At 43.5% G+C, this 19,007-nt stretch overlaps 1 protein-coding gene across 1 annotated transcript in view; it reads left to right on the top strand.

Moving 5' to 3' along the window:
• The window catches only part of adamts9 (ADAM metallopeptidase with thrombospondin type 1 motif, 9), a 46,235-nt gene that overhangs the window by 16,975 nt on the left and 10,253 nt on the right, over positions 1 to 19,007 (top strand). Inside the window, exons 20-29 of the mRNA XM_071543859.1 lie at positions 109 to 319; positions 451 to 615; positions 1,448 to 1,609; positions 3,039 to 3,158; positions 5,321 to 5,428; positions 6,486 to 6,653; positions 8,288 to 8,536; positions 9,744 to 9,905; positions 10,269 to 10,445; positions 16,374 to 16,544. Of these exons, the coding sequence (XP_071399960.1) occupies positions 109 to 319; positions 451 to 615; positions 1,448 to 1,609; positions 3,039 to 3,158; positions 5,321 to 5,428; positions 6,486 to 6,653; positions 8,288 to 8,536; positions 9,744 to 9,905; positions 10,269 to 10,445; positions 16,374 to 16,544 (1,693 nt within the window). The remainder of the gene's footprint in view (positions 1 to 108; positions 320 to 450; positions 616 to 1,447; positions 1,610 to 3,038; positions 3,159 to 5,320; positions 5,429 to 6,485; positions 6,654 to 8,287; positions 8,537 to 9,743; positions 9,906 to 10,268; positions 10,446 to 16,373; positions 16,545 to 19,007) is intronic.

Raw genomic sequence — 19,007 nt, forward strand, 5'->3', positions numbered from 1 at the left:
GTCTTTGTAGCCTTTCCAATCACCTTCACCTTCAAATCTCTCAGGTAGGACTTCTGAGCAGACTTCTTTGACCCTGTTCTTAACCTGTCACCCTTGACCGTGACCCAGGTGGCACGTGGCCCGGAAGAGCGAGTGCACGGCCCAGTGCGGCCTGGGATACCGCACTCTGGAAATCTACTGTGCCAAAATCAGCCGCACAGATAGCAAGACCCAGAAGGTGGATGACCGTTACTGTAACAACCAGCGCAAACCCGATGACAAGGAGAGTTGCCATGGAGACTGTAACCCGGGTGGCTGGGAGTACTCATCCTGGTCAGAGGTGAGACTGTTGTGTGAAGCGCAGGGTTTGCATGTGAGCGTAATCCTAATATTTGACCTGTATGTGTGAGGTTATCACAGGTCATGTGTATGTGTTTAAATTTGCTGATATCCATCTTGCATGTATTGCAGTGCTCCAAGAGCTGTGGTGGGGGAACCCGCCGTCGAGGGGCAGTGTGTGGAAAGGCTGCCGAGGCCGGCGGCGATGAGAGCAAGTGTAGTCAAAGGGACAAGCTGGCCGTCCAACCCTGCAATGAATTCCTCTGTCCACAATGGAAGACTGGCGACTGGTCTGAGGTCAGTTTGGTTTGTTCTCCAGTGGAAGACTGGTCAGATGTCACTTTGGTGGTACTTAGAATCTGTAATCTGTTGTTAAGTGAACTGAGTAGATGAAATACCCAATAATTGGTATTTTACCCTAGGTGTACACTAAATGTTTACCTGATGTGCATACTTTCACCACTCAATCATATAGATAGAAAAATAAATAACATCCTAATGAATGAGCGTGGCGACTAATAATCTGTGAGTTTCTGTAATGTGTGTAGATAGAGTTACATAAGGCTTATGCATATATCTGTGAGGGAGACCTCCTGGTGTTTATGTAGCTGGGTTTACTTAATGTAAAGAGGAACCATCCCAAATGTAAATAGTTTTAGGCCCGCAGTGATCTGGGTCAAATGTGAAATCCCAGTGTTGATCATGTATGTCTTAGCTTAGGGAGAGTTACTCCCCACCTTCCACTGCGCTGTGTGTTGGGAAACCAGTGTTTTCAGGGTTAGATCAGACTTAACTCCTGCACAGTTTACACATTCTAGACCAAGAAGCTTGCAAGGCTTTGGGCAGCATTCCAGAAATATTTCGGATCTCCCTTGTGGTGCTCCTAAATACAAACACCCACACTGTACTGTATACATATACACTGTACTCACACACATAAACAAACACTCTTGCCCTGTTTTTTGGCCCCTTCCAAAGGCCTTTTGTTTTGAAATCCTCATATCCTGCTTTACGCAGGACCAAGTGTTCATGATCTGTCGTGAACTAGATTGCCAGCCGGCTCAAAGACTGGTAACAGCCAGTGCTAGTGTAAGTACTATGTCTAAAACTTGAAATGTGTACCTTACAGTGCCTGGTGACTTGCGGGAAAGGCTACAAGCACCGCCAGACATGGTGTCAGTTTGGGGAGGACCGTCTAGACGACCGCTTCTGTGACTCGTCTAAACCTGAGTCGGTGCAGACATGCCAACAGCAGGAGTGTGCGTCTTGGCAGGTCGGACCCTGGGGACAGGTGAGTTGCCCCGGTGTTACCAGTAATGTTGGTATATGGTATCTTTGGTGTAATGTTGTCAAGAGTTGGTCCAACAGTATATCATGGTCAATGATGGGGGGAGAGGGGGGAATGATGCAGTCTTACACTTGATGGCCAGGTGGCAAGACCAGTAACACCAAACTTAATGTTTAGTGTTATTCCATTAGTGCACCAAAACAAGAGACGCTTTCATTCCAAAATAGCAAAAAGGCCAGATTATTGTGTTTGGTGTGTGATCAAACAGCCTTACAGGGACATGAGCTATACTTTACTTATGTGCTAACCTTGGTCTGTTTACCACATGGCGTACAGTAATTTATATGAGAGCTAACCCTGTATCTGCAAAACTCCCAGGTTTGGCTATATTCAGGACACACTGTCATGATTGTATAATGTGTTACTGTCACTGTATAGTACATCTGTGCTTGATATGGTTCTAATATTAGAAAATGGGGTAGTGTATTCTGTATAAGTCCTCCAAGATGCTATTTCTGCTATCTATGATAAATAGCCACTAGGTTCATAGTTTAACACAGAAGTCTGTCCAGTTGGATAGGAAGCAGCACAGAGGCTGACATTTACAAATGTTGTTACTTCTCCGATGAATTCTCCCCAGATGTAGACCAATGGCAGGACATAGATAAGCTAAGCTTGTCATTTAGCACTATCCCCTATTCACTCGCCTGTTTAGACAGATAGGCCGGCCTGCCAAAATAAACATACAAAATCTGTAGACAATCTGGGTAGTCCTATTCCTCCACAGAGGCTTTGCAGAGGCTTATGCATATACATATCTGAGGAAATAGATGATCAAGGCTGTAACCTAAAAAGGCAACAATCTGTGTGTGTGTGAGTGTGTGTGTGTGTGTGTGCTTACACATATGTGTGTATGTGTACACAGAGAACCAAACACCCCCCAACCCAAAAATGTGTCCCCCATACCATCAGGGGACATGCTCACGTTAAGGTATATTTGAAGCCGTTTAATGAAGCGTGGGCGAATGGTAGCTGAAGTTGCCGCCACACAAGTTTGACCCTGTTTCATTGGAGCCAGCGAGGCAGAAGAGAGCGCGGGGTAGTGTACCCACCGACTTGGCTACAGTGGAAAAAACGACAGTGCAATGTAGATGAGTTACTCATGCATTATGATCTCTGAGACTCTTATCTGCTTGGCACTGAGCTGAGGATGCTTGCCAGGGGAGTGGAGGGAAGAGAAGAAGGCTTTTTGTTGTTGAGGTTCACTTATCCATTTTTTGGGGGAAAATTTGCTTTGTTGGCTTAAATGAACAGCCTTTTTTTCCTCTGCCTCGCTTGTCTTTCTCTCCATTTTCTCTTTGGCTCCTTTTTACTTATGCTCCCACACCACTCCCCCCCCCCCCCCCATTTCTTTTTCCCTCTGTGAACCCAGTGCACTACCTCGTGTGGGCCAGGCTACCAGATGCGAGCAGTGAAGTGTGTGGTGGGCTCCTACGGCGCCGTCATGGATGACACTGAATGTAACGCCGCCACCCGGCCCACTGACACCCAGGTAAGAAAGTCCCTTCTTGCTTGTGTCTTTTCTCCATCTCTCTAACCCCTTCTCTTCCTCTCCTCTCCCTCAACTGCCCACAATCTCTCTATCTCTCTCTTGCTGAGAGAGGAACAGAGGCGGGTTGTTCCTTGGTTGGGTCTCAAACGGGTCCACACTGTGAGGCAGGAAGGAAGCATCCACCTTCACACACAGACACTCAAAACAGACACACACACACACACACACACACACACTTTCACAAGCACATCAGTTTCATTGCCACCTGGTCTCAATAAGGCCATGTTGTCTGATCTAGTCTGGTCTGAGGGAAAGCCAGAGGAGGGGGGTGGTACTGGCCTCACTATCCCCACATGGAGACACACAGCTGGCACTGTCTCTCTCTGACAGACTCCCTCAAAGCCTACGAGCTGCAGGAGGTCCTTCTTGGTGTGAGGGGGCAAGCTGAACTGGCATTAGCCTCCAGGTAGAAGGCACTGTAACTGTTAGGAGGAGCATAGGACAGGGATGGAGAAGCAGCTAAAAACATTACAATGTTATTCTTTGAAAAACTGCCTTCATTACGTAAGAGACACTTTTAGTCTGGCAGAACTAATGCTTGTCTGTTAAGTGTTTACTGTTAGTTTGGATCCCACCCTCGCCTTAGCCTTAAAACACCTCTTAGCAGAGACATCTGTTCTTGGACGTTTTTAGAGAGTTGACCTGACTGCAAGCCCTAAATAATCATAATTCACAGTTAACGGCACAGGTTTCACTTTATGGACTTTCTTCAAAGATGTGCTTGTTTGGACGGAGCAATGTTTTATGGACCCTCTTTTGTGTACCACTTACTTACCAATACGTTTAGCAGCCTTGCTGAAGAGAGTTGCTACAGTTTCAAGTAGTTTCTTCCCATCCCTTCCATCCACTGGTTTGGAAGGTAGATTCGGCAATTTTCATGTGTTGGAGAGTTTCACTGGCTTAGGGTTGAAAATGTGAAATTGTGTGTCTGTGCACACACACACACACACACATACCCACACACTCACACACTCACACACACACACACACGCCTAGAAACCTATTCTGAGCTGGATGGGGGTTTGGTCTGGTCAGGGTGGGGCGTAAACCCATTTCAGAGGGCTGAGCATGCAGACTCAGGATGAGGCCCCCCTCTAGTCGCAGCAGCTCTTAATTCCGGTGCCTGGGCCGGCAGAGCCAGTGACCCTGAAGCAGTCGCCCCACCTCGCTGTGATTCAGCCAGCCATGAAGTGGGCCACCAGGCTGCCCATCCAACCACCAGCCGACACGCCGGGGCTAGGGAAAGATGGAAGGATGGATGGAGGGCCGAGCTCAGGGAAGGGAGAGATGGGGCGAAGGATGCTTTCCCTGAGTTGTCAATGAGGGGAAAAGGGAAAAATGTTTCCACACATGGTTGGGAGAAAGACTGAAGATTTATGAACACCTTTGTGGGCCTACCATACATTTTGTAAACGCATTTGCTGTAATACATACACATAAACCCACATAACTGCACAAAAGCGTGGCTACTTCTATGACTTTTTAACAGTCGTATTTTAAGAGTTTCTACATGTATAAAGGGACAGAGTGTGTGTAAGGCTGTGTGGCGTACAGCTGCTTTCCCGCTGCCATGGGGCCTATTTGCTTCCGCTGGGAGGCGGAGTGTGGAATGTGGAGCCCGCTCAGACCCTGTGCGACCTGATTTAGGCCCTCACCCCCAGAGACTGGGGGTCAGAGGGCACCAGAGGGCGCGGGGTGGAGGGGGGGAAGAGGAAAGGGCGGAAGGTGAGGGACAAGGGGGTGGGTGTGGGGAGGAGTTTAGAACCACGCCAGCATTGGCATTGGAGCCCTGAATACCACTCCACTATGACCTGTTATGACAGGGATCAGGGCTTTATGCTGAGCGGCTTAATGCCACAATCCATAGTTTGAACTGGCGGGGCGGACCCTGCTCACGTTGTTTTGGTAAGGTGGGGGAAAAGGGTTGACGGGAAACACAACCGCTCTCAAATATATGGCTGAAGGAATATATTTTTAGTTGTTAATGACTGACGCTAGATGTCAGAAGAGTTGTTTCTAATATTCATGCTTTCTAATATTCAGATTTTGCTTTTAATTTATTAATCACTGTTTCTAATCAACAAGTGTATTCCCTTTGGTAGGACTGTGAACTGGCCCAGTGTCCCAGCAGCCACCCTGTTCCCCCAGGGACGAAAGTCCCCTCCCACCAGGGCCACAAAACCCAGTGGCGGTTCGGGTCCTGGACGCAGGTTGGTTTTCCTACCACATCGCCAATCCATTGTCTCTCTGTTAGTGTTCAGCTTCTTAAAGTATAGTTCACCCAAAAATAAAAAATCTCATTATTAGTTTGTATGTCAATATCACACCCAGTGAGTTTGCTAGTGCAGCTCCGTGGCAGCCTTCCAAAAAGGCTTCCAGAATTCCAAAAAGGACAAAAAATGACCATAAAATTACTCCACACAGTGTAATCCAAGTGTTCTGAAGCCAAACGATTGCACTGTGGTCCCAAAAATCCAACATTTACCTCATTACCTCCTAGATTTTCCCTATTCCCGGAGCTCTGCTCACCCTAAAGCGATCTGGTGGAGTCTTGCTGCCTTCAAGTACTCCTTGTACTTGACTTGACTTACTATTGTTAATACAACTTGTCATGTATTACAGTATTTTTTTGTCAGAAATAACAAAACCTTGAAACAAAAGTAGCTTTTTTGGTGACTATTTTAGAAACCATGTGGTACAGAGCTACTTTGACCTGCAACAGCAGAATGAAGAGTAGAATAGTTTTGTAATTAATATTGCACAATCAATTATGTCTTACACAAATTTCCTAGTAAGTTAATGGATAAAAGTTGTTCTATATTCGTGACACCTAAAAGTTAAACAAAGAGTTAGAATGTCACATCTTGGCATTTTGGGTATCATGTAAAATTCAACTTTCCCATTTGTATTTACCACTTTATTCGGTCATTCGAGTGCACTCTACCTGCATTTGAGGGCAGCATCTACTTGCTACTGTTGTGACGGTTGGCGCGGTGTAGAACAACAGTAGAAAAACGCAGCATAATCCAAACACTCGGACTATGCTGTATGGAGTAATTTTATGGTCATTGTTTGCCCTTTTTGATCTCCATTCACTCCAGTTGTTTTGGAGAAGGCTGCTATGGAGCAGTCCTGGCAAACTTGCTGTGTGTTATATTGACATACAAACTTCACCAGTGTTTCAAGTGACATGAGGGTGAGGAGATAATGACCGCATTTTCATTTCTGGGTGAACTATTCCTTTAAACTTTCTCTTATTCACAACAGTGCAGCGCCACCTGTGGCAAAGGAACACGGATGCGCTACGTGAGTTGCCGTGACAACCAGGGTGGTGTGGCAGAGGAGTCAGCGTGTGCCCATCTACAAAAACCCCCCGCTAGGGAAGTGTGCTCTGTAGTGGCCTGCGGACAGTGGAAAGTGCTGGAATGGACCTCGGTAAGGAAACCGCCACATCATCTTCATTTATTGGGTGGTATTTGACCTGGTTGTCATTTATTAACATTTTATTAATAAATTATTAAGCTGCTGCAAATTTACTTTAGCTGAACCTATGTTTGTCAATCTGAAAAAAATATTGGAAAAGGGCTTTTGCTGCTGAATCTGTTAACATTTCCCCTCAGATCTGCAGCTCATTATACACACAGACTGCATTGTTGATTAACTTTCATCGTGCAATGAATATTGCCAAGCAGATGTTATTCTTCCTGCAAGGTTTATATATTTCTGTGTGTTGATAATCAGTCTGCATTATTTTACACCTCCATTGACAATCAGTATGTCTGCACACGCTGTGTATATAGATGTTTGTGTATGCAGGGATGTGGAGACGGGAGCGGGGAGGCAAGGGTGTACTGAGGCCTGGTAAAGGGCTGGAATGACGCTAGAGAGGGAGAGTGTTTGTGTGTGAGTATCTATTAGTATGTGTGTGTGTGTGTGTGAGAGAGAGAGAGCGAAAGAGAGAGAGAGAGAGAGAGCGAGAGAGAGGAATTGGAGTGAGGCACAAGAGTCTGAAGCTGGGAGATGCAAGGGGCTGCAGTGAGGGGCTCCAGTCTTGTTTACAGATGGTTCTCATCAAACAGAGTGCTGGTGATACAGTGCAGCCAGACTGCAGCTCTGGCCACCATGTGCACACATACACACACATACACACCACCATGCCAAAGACACTCGTTGACCCCCCAACAGGAAGTAGTTCATCCCAAGGCCGCATATGATCCAATGAGACCTACCCCAGCCTTACACACACACACATACACACACCCAGACACACACACACACCTGTTTTGAACAGAGATTTAGATCAACACCACAGCATAGTAATTTATCTCCCAGTGATTGAGTATTGAGAATACATTGCTGTCAGGGCCTATATGACCTACTGTATGTAATCCAGCAACAGCATCAAATAATATCACATCATATATACCATATATATATATATATATATATATATATATATATACTATATGTTTTTAAATCCCTTTTTCGGGAATTCCCTACTGCCCAGTCTAGGTACAGTATCTTTAACCATGTGAAATCCCTAACATTGTGACAGTACAGTGTAAACTTCTGGACAATGTAATCCCAGGCTAGGTTTCAGAGTAGACAGCTGTTGCATAAGTATAATAGATCTCCTTATGCAAGCGAGAAAGTGGACTCTGCTAGGGAGAAGCTAATTGGAGCAGCGTTAGAGCTTGGCAGAAGATCTGCTTTGTGTTACGTTCCTGAAGGGAGAGAGATGTGTGCTTGGGTCAAGGTCCTTTAAGGAGATACTGCACCATCAGTCAGTTTTCAGATGAGTTTTTGCTAAGTCTGGCTTGAGGAGTAAATATGGTGAAAGTTGCAGTGATATTTTTTGCCTTTGACAGGGATGAGTTTTGTGTTTTGTTTTGTTCCTGAGGCTAATGTTAAGGTTTAAAGACATGGCACTGCAACTCTGAGAGTGGACGTGTATTCATTCACATGCATTCATTCTTATGATTGATCCGTGTGTATATATATATATATATATATATATATATATATATATACTGTATATATGTGTGTGTGTGTGTGTGTGTGTGTCTCAGTGCTCAGTAACCTGCGGCCAGGGGAAGACCACACGACAGGTGCTGTGCGTCAACTTCAGTGACCAAGAAGTGAATATTAGTGAGTGTGACCTGGATGATCGTCCCACCACAGAGCAGGATTGTGCCATGTCCCAGTGCCCGTCCCGCTCCAGCGATTCCCGGCCTTTCCCGTCCTCGCCCAGCGGAGGCACCAGGAACAACCTGCCCCGGAGCCAAGCCCACCAATGGCGGACCGGACCCTGGGGCGCGGTGAGGGATCTTACTTACAAATATTAGCAGCGATTTACAAACTAGTTCTCTGGGGACTGAGGTTTGAAATATTTTCCTGTTTACCATGATTGAAATTAGTATTTTCTGCTTTCCTCGTGTTGCAGGGACTTGGGAAGGCTTTGGCAATACAACATAAGCCATTAAAGTATGGAATGAATTTTTTAAGAATAATCTGAGGAACTATTTATTCTTCCTACAACTCATTATTGGGTTCTGATGCAGGCTTGGACAAACACTGTCCAGTAGTATATGGCCATATAGGAGCAGGAGGAGCATGCTCAGCAAGTAGTTTTTATGTTGTTCTGGTGGCTCAACATTCACCAGTGCAAAAGCTATTCTCCTTGTTTTGCCACATATCTGTTTCTGTAAACCATCTCGTTCACAAGGAAAATGCATGTAACAGTTTTTGCTAACAAGGCCAGGAGAAACCATCCCCCTTATCCCCCTGTAATCACACCCTGTGCATAACTACCGGTGTGTACTACATCTCGACTGTGATGACTTGTTTCCAAATGAAGGGTGTTGCTTTCTATGTATGTCTTTTAAACTTACCCTGGTAACTGTCTTTCTTGAACTGAAGCTAAGCTCTCTAAGCCCTGCTCTCTCTTAATGTGAGGCCATAGCCAATGTGATGTAACGCCGCAGAACAGCGTGACCTGAGAGCCAGAGGCCGCTCCCCCCCGTGGTTCTCTTTCTCTGTATTGTTCAGCTGGTTTTTAATACTGGGTTAGCGATAATCTCTGTCCCAAAATAACTTTGGCCTTTTAAATAATTCTGGGAAATTATGAAAGTTATTTCTGGTGACTCTTCCTTCCTCTATCCTGAGGATATGTATTTTAATATAGCACTAAGACATGGTCGGTCATTCTGCATTGTTGAGATGACTCTTGGTATTGTTCTGTGAATTGGTGCCATTTTGTATCCGCGGGGGCTGCATGTGCACAAAATGTGTGTAGTGCATGTTCATTCATTAATCTGTGTACTGTATGTATTTCCTGTTACATTAATTTACTGTTTTGTGGCTGGGAATTCCTGTCTGTGTGTGTTCGTACGTCACTGTGTGTCTGTGTAACTGACTGTTATCCAGTATATCTGTTTGGGGCTCATTTACACCTATGCTACACCGTGCACCTGTGTGCGGGAAACATCTAACTGACAGCGTGCTCTCCTCTCCCTGTGACGTCAGTGCTCCAGCACATGTGCCGGAGGTTTTCAGCGGCGTGTGGTGGTGTGCCAGGACGAGAACGGCTACTCTGCCAACAACTGTGAGGAGCGCACCAAGCCCATCGAGCAACGCTCCTGTGAGTCCGGTCCCTGTCCACAGTGGATCTACGGCAACTGGGGAGAGGTAAGAGAAATGCCATTTTCTAGTTTTACAGCTGTACTCAGGGCACAGGCTTACAACTTACACACGCTCTTGTGGTGTGCTCGGCAGATATTGGTCTAGGTTTGAGAGAAAGTATTAAATTCAAGAAAACGTTGGGATTCTCATTCCCCTTTGAATGATTATTGTGCCTGTTTTTGAAATTGCTCTGTGTGGAGGCCTGTAAATGCATTAGAAGCCAGTTAGAGCTCTTGCTCACAGTCGGTATTGTTCACACAAGCCAGATCTATTTTCAGATGAAACAACTGCCCCAGCTCTTTCTTCACACCCACACACCTTTCTCCCATACCTGTCTCTACACACAACCTCTCCTCCTGCTGTCTGCAGTGCACCAAGCCATGCGGGGGTGGAATAAAGACGAGGCTGGTGGCGTGCCAGCGGCCCAACGGCGAGCGTTTCAATGATCTGAGCTGCGAGATCCACGACAAACCACCGGATCGCGAGCAGTGCAATACTCAGTCGTGCCCGTCTAGCCCCCACTGGAGCACAGACCCATGGAGCTCGGTACGCTCATAAAAAAATACTCTATACCTTTTTTTTTCCACCCTCGCATTTTTTTTCCAAACAGTCTTACTCTTCCACCTCACAAGGAATTTCAGCGCTAAACTGTTTTAAGCATGACCAAGCCAAACACACAGTGCCGCACAAGTCTTAAAGGGGCAGGATGACTAGTGCTTTTGCACTGGACAAATCACACTCTTGCTTTCATCTTCACTTTTAACCCCCTCCTCTCCCCATCACATCCCTCTGGTGCCTGTGATTGGTCATCGCTCTCAAGACAGTTGGATAATTTATCTCTGTTGCACTTAACATTGAAGATACACTAACAAGATATATGCCAAAAAAGTACAACATGACAAAATGCTTCATTGACAGCTGTGACCATAAGAACATTTTTTGTCAGTCTAGTTACCATAAAGCCGTTGTTGGTCCTTGTTACAGTATTGACAAATTCAGGATCACTTTGTATCACAATCAAAGTTAGTTTGTAAAATATTGTTTTTAAAGATAATTTATTACTTAAGATATTTTTTCCTTTTTTATCTTGTATATAGCATTAACCTTAAAAAGTGATTTATTTTGTGTCTTAGCTTTTTGTATTCGCACACTTAGCCAATCGTTGTTCATATGCAAATACTGATGAATGTTTTTGTATATCAGGAATATACGATGCCTTGTTTTTTGTTATCATCCAAAGAATAACCCATAACCCCCAAACTTTTGGTGCTACGCAGGACATTCTGTTATTCCAATATGAACCTTGAAAGCACCAACCTATATGGGACTATATTTGGGCTATGTACTTTGGAGAAGTATACATCTTTGAAATGCTAAAGCTCAACTGGCTATTGTATCAAGAATTCAATTTGTCTCAAGGCACATGTGGTTTGTTAGACAGAAGTTACTAATCTGAATTTGACACTTTATTTTACAGTTCTGCAAGGAAATTAACAGTAGTGTGGCTCAGAAATGACTCTAAAGCTCCTGAAACGTCCATTTAATAGAATGGAGAAATCACAGCACAGTCTCATTCTTCCTTAGCAAACACCCAGTAAATAGCTGCTGTAATAGGACTGTAAAATAAAGTGTTTCACCAATTTTGTGGTAATTAGAACTAATAGCCATTGTATTACAGTTTGGCAGAGGGTTTTGACCCAGATTTCCTTAGTGTGGCCAAACCAATAGGTTTAAAGCTCTCTGCTCCAAAGGTGCTTGATATGAGTATATTTATATTGTGTTAGACAATGTTTGCTTTGTAAATACTAGGAGTTGCTAAATATGCTATGCTCAACAATACCTCACTTGGAACAAAACACAACTCAACTAGCCATTAAACTATGATAACCTACACTACAGTGGTGCTTTGGCAAAACAAGGGAGACCTGAGATAAAAATATCAAAAATTCACAATCAAATTTATGGTCGGGTAGGTGTTTACTGTGGCACCTTGCTTTTTGATACTGATTTTTTTGTATATTTTATTTCTTTCCATGAGCAGTTTGTTGATTGATCAAATACTTTAGCTAAATGGAAAGTGTGTCATAGATTTGATTAAAAAAATTTGAAGTGTCTTCATATACCCATCAAACAACTTGCTTCACTTTAAGATAATGGTCCTGTTGTAATGTTGTATTTTGAACACGCGATACCTGTGACCACAGGGGAAGTTAATAGTGTTTTGTATCCGGAGCTCGTACTCTGAGCCAACCTAATGTGTCTACCTCAGTCTCTGTTATGATTGCCCCCCTGCCGTATCTTTCTCTCTCTCTCTTGCACTGGAGGGATTTTTGCTGGCTAAGATTAACCATGCGTTGTTGAGGCTGTCCAGTGCAGTTGATGGCCCTAAGCACAGATCCAGGGTGTGTGTCATCTTCTACCTTGTATTGCTCACCATCCTTTTGAGGGGGTAGTGAAAACTGATCCAGAATCTGTGGTTAGGGGCAGCTTTTGCCTGCAGCCCACCCAGTTGACTGTCTCCTCCTGGTCATAAATGTCTGTACTGACATCACACCTTATTTTAAGGGCCTGTTAACACAGCAGTGAGTACATATCTTACCACACATCGTTTACTAATGAGAACTATCGCTTGTAATGACTCCCACATGTGTGACGGTAAGACAGCATAAGATCAGATCTAGGTTGATTCAGAACATAGTATTTACATATCAGTAAAGTATCCTAGTTATTATGCTGTAGAATATTCCTGCATAGTTTCATTCTTGATTCTAGACTGTTTTACTCCTTATGGCCAAGTTCATGGTGCAAATAGCAGTACAGCACAGTACATCCATAACACCATATCAACAGGCTCTTGAAATAAGTATTTTTTATGCCTCTCATTCAAAAATGGCAGTATTAGTCTGTGTTTCAAGAACATTTCTGTATATTTATGTAATTACTTGTATTTATTGCTACTTCATTATAATGTCATGTCAATATTTAATTTTTTATGGATTTGTTGAATTTCTGTTCATTTTCAGAAAAGGTTACGATTAAAGTGAAGTAGAGGTACTATTAAAGGCTTCTTTCATTCTTATTTGAACAAACATTTATGCCAAGTGCCCAGATCTAGGCCTAAAACATCTACCATCAACCACCATCCATATTCCTTAATGATCATAATTTGTGAAGTGCACTTCTGCACATAGTACCTTAAATAGAACATTGTTAACTTTTATGGCATGGGATAATAATGTTCTGAACATACCAACAATTTCCACAAACCATCTGCACTCCTGAACAAGCCTATCTCTCTTGAATACTTACCAGCAGTTCTCAGGAGGAAAGCTGACAGTAACTCACACCCCGGAACAGTAGTCTGAAAATAGTTGGAATAAATGAGATAATTGCTGCAAGGAACCACTAACGGACATGTGAAAACATTTATTACTACTAGTCTTACTGCCTGCTTCCAACTTTGTAGCCCTGTTAAAAGGTTTGGCTATGTTATGTACACTTCAATTTAAAAGTTTAACTCAAGATTACCGGCTTGAGCTAATTACAGTGTGAACATGGATGTGGAAGTGGCCTATATTATTTAGGGCTTTACCTATGGATTTGGCGAGAATATTTCAACAGAGAGGGCTGGCAAATAGCTTATAAAGCAGTCCTCCCAGCTAGTCTTTTCAAAGGGCTGTTTTCGCTGAATGAAAATGCACAAATCACTGAGCAATATCTTTGTTATTTTATGAGGTCAGGGCCTCTACTAACCTCTTTGAGCAATTATGCTTTTACTGTCTGTGCCGGGAGTTCAAAGCTCTTTGTATCAAGGTAAATCTTTATTCTGTGTGACAATGCCTCGGTAGACCTCCCATCTCATTTACTGTGTTCATTCATTCCTAATGCCTACCCTGGCTTTTTTTGGGACGCCTGGCGACGCGTGCTCTTCTATGAAGTCGCCAGCGCCCTCTGCCCCTCTCTCGGGCCCCTCTCCTCCGGGCTAATGCGGGTTGATGACATTGTTCCGATGGTGGGGGGCGGTGACAGTGACTCGAATGAAGGGCCGTCAGCAAGACAATGCAGGGGTGCATTGGTGGGTCATGGGTCACGTTTGATCTGGGAAGGGGCCCTTCCCGGTTCATCTCATCAGCACAGACGGACTTCTGGGAAATTGCTGTGATCCCAGGAAAAAAAAAAAAACGGAAAAGCTGTGTTATCTATTGAGGGCCGGAAGAGCCCGATAGACTCTGTTCTTCAGGATTCCCGGACACAGCGTTGGCAATGGAATGCGATGTATTTAGGGGTAGGCCTATGTTGCGTGGTGCTGACTGAAGCTATGTTTCTCTGCATTGTGTGAATAAACTTGTACGATTCGAATTATGCATTTTGTCTCTGGACTTGAGGACAAATTCTAGTGTTTATGTCAAAATTGTCTTCTGAACTGTCTTTAGAAGTCAACTGCATGATCAGATTAGATTGCTTAGCTGGTTTGTGAATGACACTGACAGTGGCATGTAGCATAATTAGATATCAATAAAATTGTTTATCTTGAAGTGGGAAATGTTAAGGTCAAGTGTGTATGAGCAGGTGATGTTTGTATCAGTCAATTGCTCTGCATATTTGCAGAACCCCAGAGAATTTGTAGGCCAGGTTAATGTAGAGTGCATGGGAGGTAATGCACTGAGAAAGTACATGGTGATTTAATTTCACCCGTTTGAAATGATTCCTAAGGTAATAGGAGGGCATTTGAGCACAATGGCTGGAAAGCCCTTTTAAAAGAGTATATAAAAACTCTTGAGGAATGACCTGACATTTGAATAGAACAACAGCCTGGCGGACTGCCTAGGATTGTAAATGCCTACCTTTAATGATTTAAACCTTTTGTGCAAAGCCCTATTTCTCCTCTAACGGCCCACCTTAGTCCCACCAATGTGTGTGATCTGCTTAACACAGTTTATGTAAAACAAATGTTTAATTGTGTTCATATTGGCCAGTAACCGTAAACATACAACATAACATACTGAATAGCACCACAACATAATGTCAGTGCTGCTATACAGTATGGCACATTCAGTGATTTTGCCTTGGGCAGTGTGTCAGCGGCTAATTTATTACATTAACCATCAATAGTGTCTTACTCTATGGAGACGAGTCAATCTTGTAAGTCTCTGCAGACGTTATATTTGGATTCATTATTTGGAGTGCAATCCCAATATTCATAGAAAGACACATACATCACATATAGAAAACAGCGTAAATATTCCCATGTTTATTACAGATAAAGCGAAACAATACCCATAAATAATGTGGTTAAAAAGGAATCACACAATGTTGATATGGTTTATTTTGTTTTCTTTATTTAATGGCACAAACCAAAATCATTGAAAACTGTCACTTTCATCTGCTACATCTTGTCACTGTATTTTATAGAATGAATAAATGAATAATCTTATTCCCTCAATTACACTGTGACTTACCATTGCACAGTTCATATCCCTTTGATTAAATAACCTCAACAATAAGATTGTTTTTTTTCTTTTGTGATTGGTTAAATAGACAGCTCACTGACATAATTGACAACACAAATGACTCCACTATGTCCAGCACATTGCAAATCAAATGGGTGACCTAGACTGAACTGGGAAATAAGCATTTTATTTAGCCCTAGGAACTGTAGGAGCCCTCCTTCACTTCCCTTCCTCCCTCCCATCCCCTCCCTGAATGAGGTGAGAGGTCATAGCATGTTCCTGTCCAGCACAGTCCCTTGCTGGTCAGAGCAGCACCCCACGCTGGGCCACGTACTCGTTCAACTCTGAGCCTGTCGCTTCCCATCCATCCCCACACGCAACGCCCCCTTTGATTATCCGAGCACAATCCAACAACCCCTCTCCACTCCCTCCCGTAACACTGGTGTGTGTGTGTGTGTGTGGGTGTGCGGGTGTGTGTGTGGTGGTGTGGGGTGTCTGCCTGTCACAGAGAGTTAGGCTTTGTGTAATTCAGTGAACCCGGAGGTGGAACAAACTGCTGCCGGGCTGACATGGCACGCTTTTCTATTGGACTAGCTACCCACGTGGAACTGGGTCTTAGCCTCTAACATTTTTATTGAGTCAATGAAAATCCACAAAACAATTACAACATTTACCTGCATAGTTAACAGTTAACCAGTGTTTTTAATGATACCTGTGTTGTGGTTTGTGTTTTTAATGGAACAGTTGTGTTGTTATGATTTGTAGTTGAAGTTTTCTCATGTTTTCTCAGTTCAAACCTTAAGCCTGACACATTACACATCATTGCTATGTGCATTATGAATCCCACTCAAGCTGTTTTACTTGGACAACACTTTTTGCACTTTTCACACAAAATATACCTTTATGTTTATTCACATTTTATCTCTTACCCTGTACCATAACACTGACACTAACCAAAATGATTTGATGTTACGGAATCACGTTTTCCTCTATTTAACTCCTTCTTACCTTTGGCCTCTTGCAGTGCTCAGCCTCCTGCGGCCGAGGGTTCAAGTACCGTAAGGTGAGCTGTGTGACCCGGTCGGGCCGTCCCATCCCAGAGGAGAACTGCCAGCACCTGTCCTCCAAGCCCAGCAAGCAGAGGCGCTGCAGAGGTGGCCGCTGTCCCAAGTGGAAGACTGGCAACTGGGGAGAGGTAGGACTCTTTCACCCTGCTATGCTCTACCACCAGTGTTCTCACGCTGCCAGACATGTAGGCTTCCCCCCCCCCCCTCTTTCCACTTTAATGCTTAACAGCTTTCTGGCGTGTGTGTGTGTATGTGTGTGAAAACATCTGCGGCAAAACACAACTGTATTTCACTGTCTGCCGTGGTCTCTACTTCACCATGCCAGGCCACTAACTAAGGCAGGGGTGCTGTTACACATCGCGTTGTGGTTTGCCTGGTTGTAGCACAGCCTGAGGCAGCTGGAGACAGAGGGGTGGAGATAGGGTACACTGGGGCCGCTACACCACGGTACAGTAACTGGGACAGCAGGAGGGATGCGCGCCCCTCTCTTTGATCTAAGCCTAACTGAGGTGAAGTCCAGCCAATGTAAAGCTCCACCTCCCCCCTCTGTATTTTTCTGTTCCTCTCGCACTTCCCCTTCTCTCCTCCCTGTCCCTTTTATCTTCCCCCTGACTCTCTTGCTCTTTCCCCTACTGATCACTTTTTCTTTCAAGTACCTTACTCTCTCACTCTCTCTAGCTCTCAATTCTTCCAAAGGCTCTTTTCCTCCCTCTACTTTTTTCTGTGCTGTCTCTCTATCTTCTCCCTTCCCAATGGGAACCACATGTTGGTCTTTTCTCTGAGTGCCCTGCCAGAGAAGCAATCCACTCACCACACCATGCCAGAGACACTCACAACGTGCACCTGGGCTGCTGGAGAGCCTGGTGCCTGTTCCCTCTTTTCCTCTCTTTACTCTCTGTCTCTATTTCTTTCTCCCTCTCCCCCTCTTTTTCTGATTCACCCCACTGGCCGAGGGTCCCAGCAGAGAGCCACATCTGTGCTCCATACCTCACAGAGGATGTGCCTCTCTCCCAAACAGCTGTGGAGCAGGACACAGGCCAGGAGAAAATGATACTCCACACAAGGGTCTTAGTCAAGTACAGCGTGATTACCCATGGTGCTACAGGGTGCCTAAGGTTTAACTGCTGAAATACAATGGCAGATATAAACCATGGAATACGTTGTTTCAAGTGATTTTATCACATACAAATGGACACATTGTAAATGTGCTAATCTAATGTCTGTAAGGGATTGAGGTGTTATGTACAAATGCATGAAGATTTGTGAAGGTGTACACACTCTGGCTCCCATCCATTAATTTAACAACAATTTTCTCACCTCGGCTTGATCATCTGGATATGTTTATCACTTCCCTCTCCTTTTATCTGAAAAATTATGAGCAGTTATATTGGTGGTTTCTCTCTCTTTCACAAACATACACTCACACACGCAAGCGCTCTCGCGCACTTTTTCATAATGTCCACATGCACAGATAATCTAATTATCCCCATTCACTCCATACCCACACAAATTACCTGTAATGCATTACATTAACGATCCAAACTTGTACAGCGCTATTAAAGTTGTTCTGAGTAACAACAGCATCTCTGTTTGACCAGGTCATGTTCTGAGAAAATACAAAATTAGTAACTTAAATTAAGCACTTACATCATGTGATTCTTTCAGTCCTCTGGCTTAATGGCTGCAGACAAAATTGGCAGAAAACAAAATCACATAAAAAAAAATACTGTGGATTCAACATTCAAACCATCTCTCTCTCTCCTCTGTGTAGAAATGTGTTCTATGTTACAGGGGCAAGGACAAATTTTCATTTAAAACAGCATTTTTCTGAGGGCCTTCACTGTGGTTTAGACACAGTTTGACAAAACCACCCACTTTCCAGGCTCCAGCTTCATATTGCCTCTCTCCATTTCTGTAAATACACTATTGATTCAAGTTTACATATATTCAGGTTTCCAAAGCCAATTATTTCATTTTTGCAGTACTGTACAAATATATCAACAGATAACATCAACCACACATGACACATAAATCATAACTTGGAGGCTTGGTTGGTGTTGTTTAACCATTACACATAAATAAACTCACTCTATAATAAGCTATGCTTTAATTAGCCTAAATGTCAGGCATTTGTCATTAGCTTCTCAGTTGTGATATTTTAATTACAAATAACACACAAATGGTTCAGATTTAGAATGGGAAAATATTCCAATCCAATATGCATGTGGATTGAAATATGTGCATAATTGCTTGGCAAGTCAAAAAGACCAGATGTGAAGGGACACAAAATGATATCATCTAGAAAACAATTCAAATGTCAGAATAGAATAGAATAGAATAGAATAGAATACAATAGAACACTCATGGGTTTTAGTGTATAGTATAACATTCCCTAGAATGTTATAGTAATAACATATGAAATAAAAAATATATATACCATGGGAAAAGATAACATTTAAGTAGCCTACAATAAAGTCACTTTAAAGTCACTATTGATTAAAAGTCCCTACAGGAAAATGAGTGGCTTTTCCATGGTGGCAATACGATAGACTACAATGCACTTCAATGGAGCAACATAATTATGGCTGAAT

Source organism: Centroberyx affinis, unplaced genomic scaffold, assembly GCF_046629955.1.
Source record: "Centroberyx affinis isolate AG114_WGS23_722 - 3 ecotype Tasmania unplaced genomic scaffold, CSIRO-AGI_Caff_v1 ptg004388l_1, whole genome shotgun sequence".
NCBI classification, from domain to species: domain Eukaryota; kingdom Metazoa; phylum Chordata; class Actinopteri; order Beryciformes; family Berycidae; genus Centroberyx; species Centroberyx affinis.